The 16153-nt window shown below is 47.1% G+C and overlaps 1 protein-coding gene across 2 annotated transcripts in view; it reads left to right on the forward strand.

Annotated features, from left to right (window-relative positions):
* The window catches only part of AK7 (adenylate kinase 7), a 74202-nt gene that overhangs the window by 18381 nt on the left and 39668 nt on the right, over positions 1-16153 (forward strand). For both annotated transcript variants that reach the window (XM_032345207.1, XM_032345208.1), the window contains exons 4-5: positions 2403-2497; positions 15292-15402. In XM_032345207.1, the coding sequence (XP_032201098.1) occupies positions 2403-2497; positions 15292-15402 (206 nt within the window). The remainder of the gene's footprint in view (positions 1-2402; positions 2498-15291; positions 15403-16153) is intronic.

Below are 16153 nucleotides of genomic sequence, written 5' to 3' on the forward strand. Positions count from 1 at the left end.
TTCTGACTTTGTGCTCCGTTGCTCCGCCGCTTGCCGGGAGCCGCCCCTCCCCCCCACGGTCTATCTTCCCGTGGATTCGGATTCACTGCTCCACACGTCCTGCCTTCCAGAAGGTGGTTGCTTTTCTGTTCCTGGAATTGCTGCTCTTCCTCTCTGCCATCTCCTGCTGGGTCTGTAGCTGTTCGGAATGGTTTGATGACTGTCCAGCCGAACTCCTGGGACCCCATCATAGGTAGATCTCCTGTTCCTCCACCATCTTCCCCCTCCCCCCACTTGTAGTTTTTAATGTCTAAAAATCCTTGCACGGATGGATGTCCTTTGATTATGAATTTGAGATAATAGCCACTGCCCTCCTGCTGTGACAGAGGAGCACAGTGGTTTCCCAGACTTTGACAACGGTGTCTCCTTTCACGAGCTTTAAAATGGAGTGGGTTTTACTGTCTCCTTCATTCTAATGAAGACCTTTAAATAATGAAGAAGATTTTACCTATTTGGGTGGAAGGTTGTAACTGTCTTACCTCATTTTGGAGAAGCAGAGTGTTGGTGTCTGTGGTAAAGTACAGTTAGAGGCCTTCAGCTGCCATCAGGGTCACCTGGGGAGTGGGGCGTGGGCTTGGTGGGGCTTTGAGAATTTTGTTCTTTTACCTGATGTGCACAATCTTAGATTGGGAGTATGGTTTCTGTTTGGGGCTTTTTCTTGCATATTTTTTTGTTGTTGTGGGTTTTTTCTTTAAAGATTTTTATATCTTTATTCGAGATAGAGCAGGAATGAGAGAGGGCATGAGAAGGGGTGAGGGGGGCAGAGGAAGAGGGAGAAGCAGGCTCTTCACTGAACAGAGAGCCTGATACCGAGCTCAGGGTTCCATCCCAGGACCCTGAGATCAGGATCTGAGCCAAGGCAGGTGCTTAACTGACTGAGCCACCCAGGTGTCCCCTGTTGTGGGTTTGTTTTTGTTTTGTGTTTTTTGCAAAGGTTAATTCTTACTTCTTAATAATGTTTTATTAAGTAATTTTAAAATTTTTTACTAGAAATGGATTCTCCTACCTTGCTCTTCACAGATACTCTCCAAGGAAGGCAAGATGACCCAGAAGAAGGGAACAAAGTGTTAGGAATGGGAGAAACCATTTCCATATGAGGATAAACTGTGTTTGTTCACAAGTGAACAAGGAGATTATTTTAGACCCATTAAAATGATCACAAATGAAAGGATAACCCACTTTGAAGAGCTCTAAGTGGGCCGAGCAGTCACTAACTAGGTCACAAACCAGTCTGAGGCATTGTGGAGCCAACAGGGTAAAAGGGCAGAATGAAATTGAAGAGGCCATTTTTGTTAATAGAATGAAAATGGCACTAAAATGAACGCTTCCGTTGGAGATTAACACTTGGACGTCGTCTTCTCAGGCTGAATTCAGTAACGCCTTCTTACCTCAGGGTCGGCCTCCACACGTTCATTAGATTCAGGGGATCATCAGCCTTTTATTGTCTTGCTTCTTCAGGGAATTAGCTCCTGAGACTAAAAACGCACCATGACAACCGTGTCACTTAGCTCCTCTGACAATTTAATTAGACCTCCCTTTAGATTTTTTTTTCTGGAAAATTATACATCGTGAAAAATATTTTAATGGAATCACATGCCGAAAGTATTTAAGGAGATTGAATGCTTCAGTGTGTGGAGAGCCCTCCCCGCGCCCCACCCCCCGGCCCCGGGAGGCAACAAACCCTTTAGAAATCCAATGTTCATCCTTCCGTCCACCACTGTTTTAGATTCTGATCACTATGGAATGTTCATCATCACCAAGGCCCTCCAGCCACGGCCCACACTGCCCACTGCATGGGCTGTCCCCGCAACCCCCAGGACTGCTTTAGGTGAAATCATAATGGGGTTTTACCTTTGGATTTGGGGCCTTCGCAGCCCCAGCCCCAACCTTGCTAGGCCCCCCTGCTTCGTTCTCCATGCAGCCGGCTGGCTGGCGGGCATAGCGGGAGAACTCAGCTTTTGCAACCAGGTTGCCTGGATTGGACTGTGTCCCCATCTCTCCTCCGTAACTCTTGGCAAACTACACCCCAGTTCCTGGTCTGTAAAACAGAGATAATAATATTACACATCTCATAGTGGTAAGGAGGCAAGAAAAGCCATGAATTGTTCTAGTCCATACCAGCGAGGATCAGGACGCCCACTGGCCCACTGCTGTGGCCCAGGAGGCAAGAAGGAGGGTTAAATCTGGGAGCTGGGCTCAGTAGAGTTTGGGTGGCTGGTGGGAGAATGCCAGGAACCACAAGGGCAGGGGGACTGTCCTGGAAGCACAGAGGTGACACCCGTCTTAATTTCAAGTCCCACACATGATAGGGAAAGTGAGGTCTTTGGGGACCTGAATAACTGCTCCACTTTTTGGCCCTACAGCCCTGAATGAAGAAGTCAGCCACTTTGAGAAGCGCAAGGTATTTATTTTAGTCTCCACCGTGATGACCTGGGCACGATCCAAACCCCTGGACCCTGTAAGTAGTGCACTAGCTTTTCCTTCTTTGTTTCTAAATAAAGATTTATTTATTTAGTTGAGAGAGAGAGAGTGAGTGAGAAGGGAGAGGGGTTGAAGGAGAAGGAGAGAAAGAGAATCCCAAGCAGACTCCCGGCTGAATGAGGAGCCCAACGTGGGGCTCGATCCTGGGACCCGAGATCATGACCTGAGCCTAATTCAAGAGTTGAAGGCTCAACCAGCAGAGCCACGCAGGTGCCCCTGCACTAGCCTTGCCTTGGTGCATCCTGCCACACTTGATACCTTGTGCTCTGTGTGCGGAGAGGACGTCCTGCGGTGCACCGTGTGGTCTTTCCCTCCTGAATTCTACCCCATAATGAGTGTTGAACAGAAATCACTGACTCTAAGCACACTCAATTCTAAGGGCCCTCCCTGGGTTATGTGCCACTGGGGAAGGAAAAGATAAATGATACCAGTTAAGCTGAAACCATGCTTACTTATCACTTAGACTTCGTTTCTGAAAAAGCTCTCTTTGAGCTGTACTGAGACCTCTATTCCTGTCTTACACCTTCTCGTGCAGAGAGGAAAAGGAACATGGACGCCCCATACAGTTGTTTTGGGAGCCCCCAAAGCCCTTCATCTTCAGAGGCCAGGTGGGTGACTCACCCGTGCCTCCTGTCTTTGTCCACACGGTAAGGCAGTATACACGCTGCCTCATTTCCTTCCTTTTCCATGGGGGCTTACACTCTGTCTTCCAGAGCTGTTGGCTTTCTCTATGGATATCAGATGTACCTTGGCCGTTCTGCCCCAGTGTCTTTGTGCCTGTGAACTGAATCACAGTGCGATCCTGTGAAAGACATTGAGAAAGGCAGTTCAGTGAACAGGTGCAGTGCCTCCTTTCATTGGAAGGGATGACAGAATCAGTCGTGCTCAAGGTCAACTGGGCGCCAGCAAGGACAACCTCAACACTTTCTGGCTGAGCACGCTGTAAGAAGACACTGACCGCAAGACCCATCCCAACTTCAGAGATCAGAATGTGGGAGGGAAATGCAATATCCTAGAATCAATGGAATATGTTACTTATAACGAGGAGATACGGAGGGACTTATCACACATTGTGTCAAAGGCCATTTGTTTCTTTCATTGTCTTTCCCTTGGTGAACCGGGAGTTCGTTGAGATTGGAGAGCTGTTTTCTGTCCTTTTCTTGTAAAGGTCACTTGCCAACTCCCTTCCAGTTGCCCTCACGTCAAAGACCTAGCCAGTCATTTGACTCCTGTTCTGGTTCCTGCAGACCATCCAGTGAAGTGTCCACTACAAAACAAAACAATTGTTGGTCTCTTGACTGGCTGCTGGCCTGCCAGAGTGTGCTTGCTCCTTCACTTATAAACTAACTTATATTGAATTGAGCAAAATGGGAATGTATTGGCTCATAAGTGAGAAGTCCAAAGGTGGACTGCAGGCACAGCTGGACCTAGAAGCTCAAACAATGTCCTCATAGCTCACTGTTCTCTTTCTCTCATCTGTTGCTTCTTTCCTCCTGGGTAGGTGTCATTCTCAGGTAGGCTCCCCGTCCTGCTGGCCCCCAACAGCTCCCAGACTTACATCCCCAGAACTTCAGTTGCCTTTTCCACTTTGCTCATGTCCCACCCCAGGACTGGAATGTGCTGGGTGTCTAAGTCTTGGGGTCTAAACTTGAGCCAGGCACTGCAGCCAGGGGAATACAGAGCTCAGGCTGGCCAGGCCTGGGCTTATATACTCACTTCTAGATGTGGGGGAGGATCAGCCCCCAAACTATATGCTCTGATGGTGGAGAAGACATGGGCCCCCCAAGAAAATTGAGGAAGATGGCTGCTGTGTTAGCACCTGTGTCTATGGCAAGTCCATATCCTCTCACTGTGGTTGTAACTTGTATTTCCTCAACACTCATGATGGCTTGAAGTGAGGCTCATAAAGGTATAACCTACATAGAGTTCAGGTAGTTCCTCATAGAGTTCTGGATAGTTCTATGAGCTTTGAAAAATGCATACGGTTGTGTAGCCACCACAGAAGTCAAAACAGAACCAGTTTTGGGGGGTTTTTCTACAACCCCCCAAAATTCTCTACCACATACCACACAAAAGCTCAGTTCCAGATGGTCACATAATTAAAAGTAAAAACCAACACTTTTTAATTTTTTTAAGAAAAATTAATAGAACTTATAGGGGAAGAGTTCTTAGGACCCAGCAATGCTAAATGCCCCCAAATGAATAAATCCAACTGCAGTGGAATGGAGGAGGTATTTATGGATGAAATGATGCTGTGTGTGAGATTTACCTTTGAAACCACCCAGGGGATGAGGAAATAGATGCCGGGCAGAGAGGAAACCAGGTTCCGCTGTGCAGGAACCCGAATCAAATCACGTGGAAACATCACACAAACCCAACGTGAAGGATCTTCTATTAAATAACTAGCTCATAAGCTTTTAAAATTGCAGTAAAAGACAGAAAACCAGAGCTTTGCTCCAAATAAAGATGAACAAGACATGGCAGTTCTGGGCCAGGCGTGATCTTGGGCTGGACCTCTGCTGGGGAAGAGACGCTAAAAAGGACATCGCTGGGACAGTTGACAACGTTGGAGCAAGGACTGTCAATGGGATAAAATTATGTATATCAGTATTAAATTTCCTGAATTTTATCACCATACTGTGGTTTCCTAGGAAGATGTGCTTAGGAGACACTCACTGAGAAGTTCAGAGTATGGGCACAGTGTATGCAGCCTGCTCTCCTATGGTTCAGAAGAAAGAAATGATACATGTATGCTGTGTGGAAATACAATTAGAAACAGTGTCTTCACCCGACCCGGAAAATCCCTTCACAAGGGAGCAGAGAAAGAAAACAAATTTACTACCTAAAAAGCATAAAAATGGAATGTCATGCACATCCCGGGCAATCCGCTAAGAGATGGCAAAGACCGGGGGAATCTCCCCTTTGTCGTTAGCCACGCAGGTTCCACCCATTGGCTGCGTGTTTCCCGATAACATTAACTAGTTCTTGAGAAAGGGGACTTGACAGCACCATCGGTCATAGGTAGTTCGTCCCAGATTCACCTAGTAATTTGGGTGGCCATCTGGGTTAGCTAATTGGCTTCATCCAGAGGAAAAACAGATCTTTCAGACCTTTATGGCAGGAGGGAGTTCTGCAACTGAGAGCAAGGGGTGTGGCAAAGTCAGGCTCCTGCCTTCCCACAGAAACTAGGAGACAGAGGTGCTCTCTCCCTTGATGTTTCTATTTCAAAGAGGTATCTCCCAGGTTCTTCAGAAAGGCCTTTCCTCATTAGGAAACTGCTAAGAGGCTTATTTGGCTTCTAAAAAAAAATTCACACACTTGGTGCACCTGGGTGGCTCAGCTGGTTAAGCGTCTGCCTTTGGCTCAGGTCAGGATCCCAGGGTCTTGGGATGGAGCCCTGCATTGGGCTCCCTGCTCAACGGTGGATCGGCGCTTCTCTCTCTCTCCCTCTGCTGCTCCCCCTGCTCGTGCACGTGTGCGGTCTCTCTCTCTGACACATAAATAAATAAAATCTTAAAAAACAAAAACAAAAACAAACTTGCACTCCTGGGGTGCCTGGGTGGCCCTGTCGGTTAAGTGTCCGACTCTTGATTTCAGCTCGGTAGAGAGTTTGCTTGAGATTTTCTCTCTCTCCCTTTGCTCCTTCCTCCCCCGACCTCCCCTGTGGGCTCATGGGCTTGCTCACTCTCCCTCTCAATAAATAAATTAATTAAATCTTTTTTTAAAAACCACATACATTTCAAAGAGACAGAGAAAGGAGTTACAGACCTTTTATCAAAGTATAATGCTCTAAGGAGAACGGATGGGAGAGAAGCCTCTTACTTCGTTGTCAACAGGGAGAATGAAGCTTCTTGTTTTTAATTTTTATTTGCCCTTAAGATGTTCATGCAAATAGAAAGAGAGAGATAATGAGAAAATAATGTGATAACTTTTTTTTTAAATTAGTGGATCTGAGGGGGAAAGAATATATAGCAGTTCTCCATATTGTTTTTGTAAACGTTCCTTAAATGTGAGATTATGTTGGTGTAGAAGTTCACAAATCAGTAAAATGTAGTAGAATCACCCTGGGAGCAGAAGAAAGCCAGGTGGGATTTCAGTTTTCCCTGGTTTCTTTTTTTTTTTTTTTTTAAGATGTATTTATTTTAGAGAGAGTTGTGGGGGGCGCAGTGGAAGAGGGAGAGAGAATGTCGCGCAGACCCTGCACTGAGCGCAGAGCCCGATGAAGAGCTGGACCCCCACTGACTGCATCTCCCAGGTGTCCCTCGGTACCCTAGTCTAGGGTGCTTGTGCAAGTCACGACTTGTGATTATGAGTTGAGCTCAGTCAGATCTGTAAGGGCAGGACATCGGAGGACCCGGTAAGTGTGAGGCCCTACAAACGCGGCTGTCTTTGCCGCCCAGCCCCACGCAACCATTGAAGAAGACCATTTGAGTGCAACCCCTTAATGACTTCCTTTAAGGCCTATGACCGCCTCCTTGCCCAGTGATGTTTATCATCCCAGTTGTGGTTATGGTTGGAAGAGGAAGTTGGAACATCTGTCCTCAGATCTGGTTCCCCCTATTCTAGGGACAAAGAAGCAAACTGACAGACCAGGCTGCTCTGAAGGGCAGTTTGTCCCCCCAAAATCTAATTGACAGGTGTGGGGCAGAGGCAGACTTGGGCATCAGTGGATATCAGGTTGCAAGTAACAGAACCTAGCTGGAGTTAGCTGACACAGGAAGAGGACGTTGTTGTAAAGATATAAGCAAGGTCTGCAAAAGTCCGCGGTCAGAGAGGCCATTGGGCATCAGCGATCGGGAAGCTGGGCACGCCCTGTGCTCCTGTCCCCCTGCTCTTCCCTGCTTCTGTCTTCTTGTCGTCATCCCAGGAAATCTTAACAGCCAATCAAACCTGGTCCTAGAAGGTAGCGGTCATTAACAAGATACGTTAGGCTGGAAAAAATCATTGTGACCTCTTGACTTTAGGAAAGACAGATTTTCAGCTCTGTCACCATGAAAAATGGCTCACCAGCAGCCCTCCTGGGCCTCCCCAAGACACAATGTTCAGCTCTAACGCCACTTTTCAGTACAACGAGTTCCAGGACACTATGGAAGGGACTAGATTCCATGTTCTGGGTCAGTAAAAGTCTGGGTGAGCCTGGATTTTATCTTTGATGTCAGAAAGCTGAGACATTTTCAGAGATGCCCTGGGCAGGGTTGAGAGTCCAAAGAGGGCTCCCCGCTTGTCCAGTGGTGAAGGGTGAGCGTCACGAAAATAATTTCACATGCTGAGCGTTTCCCATCTGTCCTTGCAGACCCAGTCCCCACTTTTCTCGACCCTGCTCTGGCGTCACGGGCTAGGTCAGCAGGCATGCTTGCCCTCTCCTGCCCACGGGGTTTGGCCAGTGGGAGTTGGGTGAGGGGATGAGGGAAAGGAAAAGAGAGAGGCCGGCGTGCTTATCCTGCGAACCGGCAGGCTGAGCTCCTCAGCCAACATCACTGTGCCTCTTGGGCAGTCTGTCCCCTCTTCTCTAGACCCTAATTATCGCTGGCTTCCTCTCGGCTTTGGGATCTACAAGTGGTACAGAGCACCCCATTACTGACTCCAAGGTATTGGATTCCCCTTCACGCTGTCCACCTCTTTGTTAATGATCCTGTTTTATGTATTTTTTTAAGATCTTGTTTATTTATTTGTCAGAACAAGAGCGAGCACCAGCAGGGGGAGTGGCAGGAAAGGGGTGTGGGGTGGGGGAAGCCGACCCCCTGCTGAGCAAGGAGCTCGATGCGGGCTCCATCTTAGGAGCCTGGGAGGCAGGGACCTAACTGACTGAGCCACCCAGGCGTCCCAATAATCCTGTTGTGTTTTTTTTTAAGATTTTATTTATTTATTTGACAGACAGAGATCACAAGTAGGCAGAGAGGTAGGTAGAGAGAGAGAGGAGGAAGCAGGTTCCCCGCTGAGCAGAGAGCCCGCTGTGGGGCTCAATCCCAGGACCCTGAGATCATGGCCTGAGCCGAAAGCAGAGGCTTTAACCTGCTGAACCACCCAGGCACCCCCCAATAATCCTGTTTTTAAACTCTCCTCAAATTACCCACTTTGCCTGTACTTTTTATCCTGCTAAGACGCCACCTGATACATTGTGCTTAACTGAAGTCCACTGAGTTGGTGGAAAGCCACGACTTCATTATGCAACTCAAAAGAGAAAGGGAAGCATGGATTGGTGTAGACGCTGCTGGTCCCCTGACAGCCACCCCACTCCCCTCTCTTCCTTTCTAGCGAGTCCTGATTGGTTCAGTGGCCGAGCTGCCCATGAGAGCCATGCAAGAGGGATGCTATCCCCACCTCCAGGGAAATCCTTATGAATCCAATGAGCTGTGATGGTCCCATTCTTCCTGCGAACGATGGGCTAAGGGTAGGCATGCAAGCTAATTCCAGAATGCCAGAGAGTAACAGCCAAACCCCAAACATGCTGATGCTCTTAGCGGTGGTAAAAGTTTATTCCTTACTCATATGCAACATGTGACAGGTTTTTCTGATGAATGAGTAAGTGTCCTCCCAACTCTGCTTCGAGACCCAGGCTCCTCCCACTGGATGGCTTGACCATCTTCCAGAGTGGCCTCCAGAGCCATTATGCAAATCTACATCAAGCCTGGGGACCCCAGGTAGAAGGCACAGAAGATCATGCACAGGAAGCTTTCCAAACCACGTGTGGAAGACATGTGCATCCTTTCTCTAAATGCCTTTGACTAAAACCCCATCACACTGCCAAACCCAACTGCAAGAGACCCGGGATATGTCATCTAGCTCTGTGCCTGGGAAATCAGCATGGTCCAGGATCTGGCACAGAGAGGAGTCCACTGGGAGACCTCTGCGAAGGGCTCATCCCTGCTTAGAAGATGCAGCCTTCTTCCCTCTGGAGATGTTGTCCGCTCTGGACATGACACTTGGAACTAATGGCTGCTGCCAGTCTTGCTAGGATCCCGAAGAGGAAGGGCACGCCCTGAGGAAGCTAGAGCTGAGAGAGCATCAGAAGGGCAGAGAAGCCCATCGCATGGCACCTGGGGCCACCCTGGCTTTTTTGTGTCTTGTTTTGTTTTAAGTGGGCTCCTCACCCAACATGGAGCCCAACATGGGCCTTGAACTCCTGACTGTGAGATCGAGACTGTAGCCGAGATCTAAGAGCCGAACACTTAACCACCTGAGCCATGTAGGTTCCCCTAGAGACACCCTATTTCTGAAAGTTATTTTGGGGACATAATGAATCTCATCAGGGTTGAGGCCATTTTGAATTTGGTTTTCTGTTCCTTGAAGCCAAAAGTATCCAAACAGATAGAAAACTGTATACAGGGCATTTATTCATTTTGGTTATTTTTATTTTTTTAATTTAATTTTTATTTTCATTCTTTATTATGTTCAGGTAGACATCATATAGTACACCGTTAGTTTCTGATGTGTTCAATGATTCATTAGTTGCATGTAACACCCAGTGCTGATCACAACACGTGTGCTCCTTAATACCCATCACCAGGTTACCCCATCCCCCACCCCCTGGCATTTTTTAATACACTAACTCATTTGTATTTGTTTTAAAAAGTGGGAGAATCTCAATATTTATGGGGCCTTTTTTTTTTTAGTGTCTGTTTTATTTTTTAAGACTTTTTAATTTTTTTTTAATTTATTTACTTGAGAGAGAGAGTGAGGCAGAGGCAGAGGGAGAAGGAGAGTGGGACTCGAACCCAGGACCCTGGGATCATGACCTGGGCTGAAGGCAGATGCTTAAGTGGCTGAGCCACCCAGGCGCCCCTAGTATCAGCTTCAAAAGTACAGCCATGTGTTTGCTTTTTACGTGTGAGTCAAGAGTGGAGACCATTACGCTAGCCAACAGCCCAGAGGAAAAAGGACTGATGTGCTGATAGTTACAGAGTAACCTGGTAGGAAGAGTCCGGCAGGTGAGCCGCCTGAGCAAACACAGTGACCAGTGAGAAAGCGGGTCCAACACTGCGGTACAAGACAACAGATTTCAGCCAAACAGAGAGGGGGAGATCACTCTGCGGAGTCAGTTCTCCCCCTCCTGGAAGGAGGAAGCGTCTAAAGAAGCTCACTGACTGTGGTGAGATGTTAACAAGACCGGCAGAGTATCCGGAAATGCCACCAGTCACTACCGTGTGACAACCGAAGGATAAAGGATACAAAGCCGACAAAAAGCCGACTCACCGTTTATTGGGAAAGCACAGATGCAAGTAGTCACAAAGAACCAAAACTTCTGCGAAAGATATAGGATCCAACTATACTTCATTTGTCACCTGTTTGTAACAAGTGACATTCAAGGACTAGAGGGAACACAGCCCAGTGGCTGGTAACGAAGGTTCGTATGTGGTGTGCAAGCCAGGTCTCTGTTCCAGCCAGGAATCAGGACGACAGCTCAGTCCCCGCAGCCTGGTCTGGTGGATGGGCGACAGTCCAGCTAGCCAGAGAGAGGGTGAGCTTCCTTTCCCCTTGGTCCCCGTCTCACAATTTCGAGGAAGAGATTGACAGACTTTCAAAACCTGAGGCCAGAGAACCAGAGCACCGGGGATGTGACTGTCTCTGATACGTCCATGAGGTTGGAAGGAGAGGCAAATCCTAGAAGAGGGGTGCTGGGCCCTGAGGGAGCCCAGGAGGGCCAGCCAGGCAGGTGGTCACCCCATCGGGACAGCCAAGGCTCTGGAGTTGCCAGGACTCAAGTCTTCCTGAAAGCAAAGACAGTTAGCCTGTTTCTAGACCCCAAGTAAGGATTATCAGATCTAGCAAATGCAAATACAGCATACTCACTTAAATTCAAATTTTAGAGAGACCGTGAATAATTTTTAGCGTAAGTATATCCCATGGGGGTATTTAAGACATACTTCAACACTAAAAAATTATGTGTTCGTTTATCTGAAATTCAAGTTTAGTTGGGTGTCCTGTATTTTTCTCAGGCAACCCTGTATGTGAGCCACTCGACATACTTGAGAGATCAGCTCATCCTGTAACGTACTCACTGCACATCCACCACGGACCCAGAGCTGAGGTGGGAGAGCTTGATCTTCTCCTTGGACACTGACCCTCTCCCGGTCTTCTCCCCATGGTGATCGCACCATTCCGGCTGCCCCAGCCTCCCTCCCTTCCACCCACCAGCCAATCCGTCCAGACGTTCTGTTACCTCAACACCCCGAATGAGACAGAATGCATCTGGCTCTCTCCCTGTATCCATGGCGACGTTCTAGCCCAAGCCTCAGCCTTTCCCACCCCTCACTACGAAAGCACCCTGGTAACTGGTTCCTGCCGTCCCCTCCTTCCAATCCAGTCTTCAAGGGAACATCCTAAGTGATCCTGTGAAAATATAATTCAGGTCCTCGTGCTTTAGTTTTGTTTAAAATGCTCAAAACTGGGCCACCTGGGTGGCTCAGTTAGTCAAGCATCTGCCTTCGGCTCAGATCATGATGCCAGGGTCCTGGGACAGAACCCCACATCGAGTTCCCTGCTCAGTGGGGAGCCTACTTGCCTTCCTCCCTCTGTCCCTCCCCCATCCTTGTATTCTCTCTCTCTGTCAAATTAATGAATAAAGTCTTTTTAAAAATTCAATGAATAAATAAATAAAGATTAAAAATGTTCAAAACCCTTCGATGCCTTTTTATGCTCTTAGAATAAATCTAAATTTCTCGACATGGTCCATAGGCCCTGATCAATAGCCCTGGCTATTACTTGCATTGTCCAATACTGATTCCCAGCTTGGCCCTGGTCACTTGGGTCCTTCCTGCCAACAACTGTGCCCCCTCTAGGTCCTCATCATTGTGTTTCTGCTGTCTCTCTGATTCAGTCCATGTAAAGCCAAGACTCAAATGTTTTGGATCAATTATCAAACTTGGACCACTGTAATGTGGTTGAAAGTTTCCTTATTGAACACTGTGCTCTAAAAATCCTCCTCCAGACATGCCTGGGTGGCTCAGTGGGTTAAGCCTCTGCCTTTGGCTCCCGTCATGGTCTCAGGGTCCTGGGATGGAGCCCCGCATTGGGCTCTCTGCTCGGCAGGGAGCCTGCTTCCTCCTCTCTCTCTGCCTGCCTCTCTGCCTACTTGTGATCTCTGTCTGTCATATAAATAAATAAATTCTTAAAAAAAAAATCCTCCTCCAACTACTAGGACCTCTGTGTCTGGATGGATCTGGGGAAGTCACTCTGTACCCTGAGTCTCAATTTCTTCCTTTGATTTTTGTGAAGTGTTCATTTCCTTGTTCTGGAAGGATCCTTCCCTGGGTCTTCCCAGGATGATGAGCTGTGGAGGGAACAAATGTGATGTGATGTGCTGCTCAGTGGACTGTGGAGAAATATTTTTCATCCCTGATTCCCAGTGCAAATGATATTTCACCTTATCTGATAGATACTTACACATGGAATGCTCTTATTAACATGAGGTTGATTGGAGGGGAAAGGGCAACATGGAAAAGAAAAAAAAAAGCCACCCACAAGTTAGATTAAAACATGAAACTCTAGGGGCACCTGGGTGGCTCAGTGGGTTAAAGCCTCTGCCTTCGGCTCAGGTCATGATCTCAGGGTCCTGGGATCGAGTCCCGCATCGGGCTCTCTGCTCAGCAGGGAGCCTGCTTCCTCCTCTCTCTGCCTGCCTCTCTGCCTACTTGTGATCTGTCTTTGTCAAATAAATAAATAAAATATTTAAAAAACAACAACAACAACAAAAAAAACATGAAACTCTATATGTTGCAAAAGCTATTAAGAAATGGGTTATTTTATTTACCCAAAGGATACAAACAGAGTGATCCAGAGGGGCACATGCACCCCAGTGTTCCTAGCAGCAGTGCCCACAACAGTCACACTAAGGAAAGAGCCCAGATATCTATCAGCAGATGAATGGATAAAGAAGATGTGGTATATATACACAATGGACTATTAGCCGTAAAAAAGAATGAAATCGTAACCATTTGCAACAACATGGATAGAACTAGAGGGTATTATGCTGAGCGAGATAAGTCAATCAGAGAAAGACAATTACATGATCTCACTTTTATATGTGGAATTTAAGAGACAAGACAGGATTACAGGAGAAAGGGAAATCAAGAAAGACGAAATCGGAGAGGGGAACAAACGGTAAGACTCTTAACTCTAGGAAACAAACTGAGGATTTGGGGGTGGGGGACAAATGTGGGGGAGCGGGGTACCAGGCAATGGGCATTAAGGATGGCGTGCGATGTTACGAGCACTGAGTGTTGTATGCCACTGATGAATCCGCGCCCTCTACCTCTGAAACTAACAATCACTATGTTAACTGAATTTAAGTAAATTAAAAATTTTTTTGAAAGGAGGGGCGCCTGGATGGCTCAGTGGGTTAAAGCCTCTGCCTTTGGCTCAGGTCATGATCCCAGGGTCCTGGGATCAAGCCCCGCATCGGGCTCTCTGCTCAGCGGGGAGCCTGCTTCCTCCTCTCTTCTCTGCCTGCCTCTCTGCCTACTTGTGATCTCTCTGTCAAATAAATAAATGAAATCTTTTTTTTATATGGTGGTTCTACTTTTTTTTTTCATTTATTTATTTTCAGCATAACAGTATCATTATTTTTTCACCACACCCAGTGCTCCATGCAATCCGTGCCCTCTATAATACCCACCACCTGGTACCCCGACCTCCCACCCCCCCCCCTGCCACTTCAAAACCCTCAGATTGTTTTTCAGAGTCCATAGTCTCTCATGATTCACCTCCCCTTCCAATTTACCCCAGCCGCCTTCTCTCTAACTCCCCATGTCCTCCAAGCTTTTTGTTATGCCTCACAAATAAGTGAAACCATATGATAATTGACTCTCTCTGCTTGACTTATTTCACTCAGCATAATCTCTTCCAGTCCCATCCATGTTGCTACAAAAGTCGGGTATTCGTCCTTTCTGATGGAGGCATAATACTGCATAGTGTATATGGACCACATCTTCCTTATCCATTCGTCCGTTGAAGGGCATCTTGGTTCTTTCCACAGTTTGGCGACCGTGGCCATTGCTGCTATAAACATTGGGGTACAGATGGCCCTTCTTTTCACTACATCTGTATCTTTGAGGTAAATACCCAGGAGTGCAATGGCAGGGTCATAGGGAAGTTCTATTTTTAATTTCTTGAGGAATCTCCACACTGTTCTCCAAAGAGGCTGCACCAACTTGCATTCCCACCAACAGTGTAAGAGGGTTCCCCTTTCTCCACATCCCCTCCAACACATGTTGTTTCCTGTCTTGCTAATTTTGGCCATTCTAACGGGTGTAAGGTGATATCTCAATGTAGTTTCAATTTGAATCTCCCTGATGGCTAGTGATGATGAACATTTTTTCATGTGTCTGATAGCCATTTGTATGTCTTTATTGGAGAATTGTCTGTCCATATCTTCTGCCCATTTTTTGATATGATTATCTGTTTTGTGTGTGTTGAGTTTGAGGAGTTCATTATAGATCCTGGATATCAGCCTTTTGTCTGTACTGTCATTTGCAAATATCTTCTCCCATTCCGTGGGTTGCCTCTCTTTAAAAAAAAAAAAAAAAGGAATGGGTTATTAAACGTCTTTAAAAGAAAGACATTTAAATTTTTTCTTTTGCTTAAGGTAAGTGTAAGTGATAACAGTTGGCTAGCTAAAATATTTTCATGGGAGTTGAATCACTGGAAAAGTAAGCATAGCTTTTCAGATGCTTTATATGAGCTTTCCAGAACAGTCGAACAAGCATTCCAGGCTTAGTAGTTATACATAGCTCTAAGCTCCATGTCCCTGGTCTGGCTTTTTGTCTTCCGTAGGATGATTCTGAGATTCCATTTACTGAAGAGGATTATCGAAGAAGAAAACACCATCCAAATTTTCTGGACCACATAAATGCTGAAAAAATGGTTCTCAAGTTTGGAAAGAATGTAAGTCTGGAGCAGTAAAGCATGTATAGTGAGAGAAGTCTGTCCGGGGGCGGTGCTTGGTGCACACCGCCAGGGCCGGGCTGTTCCACGTGTAGGTCAACTCCTTACACGTCTCTGCATCTGGTCCCCTTATCCTCACGCCCACGATCTCTGAGCTTCAGGTTCCCCCCAAGATGCGCCCTCCTTGGGTTCTGGTCCCCGATGTTGGTCCGGCCCACTAAGTTGACAGCCTTGTGTTAGGTCCCCAAGAGGGCACAAGCCTTCACCCATTGAAGTCAAGAGTCCCTTAGCCCAGAAGAGGCAAATAACTCAGAGTCAGTGTGGTGGGTGGGGCGGGGGCGGGGCCACATTTCCCCTTTTTCCAGAATCTCCCTCATCTGTTTCTTATAGCAGAAAAGTACGTATTAACTTTGTCTCACAGATCCGGAGATGAGCCTCTCAGAAGTTAAGTAACTAGCTCAAGGTCACATAAGTAGGATTTGCTGAGCACCGTCCTCGGCACTTCTTGGCCTGGTCTGATCCATTCTGTACAACCCCAGTGTTGTATACATTCATAATTATGCCCATTTCACAAATGCAGGCACTGTGGGAAAGAGGAGCCCCGTGATAGAGCCATGTCAACCTCAGATCCAGCAGACCGCAAAGACGACAGGGTTTACTTTTATTTTTTCTTGATTCCAAAGCTCCATCAGTCCATAGAGTTGACCTGGACATGGGCACGGCCACCTGTTACTAAGATAGCCCTACAACT

This window comes from Mustela erminea, chromosome 5 (assembly GCF_009829155.1).
Source record: "Mustela erminea isolate mMusErm1 chromosome 5, mMusErm1.Pri, whole genome shotgun sequence".
Taxonomy (NCBI): Eukaryota; Metazoa; Chordata; class Mammalia; order Carnivora; family Mustelidae; genus Mustela; species Mustela erminea.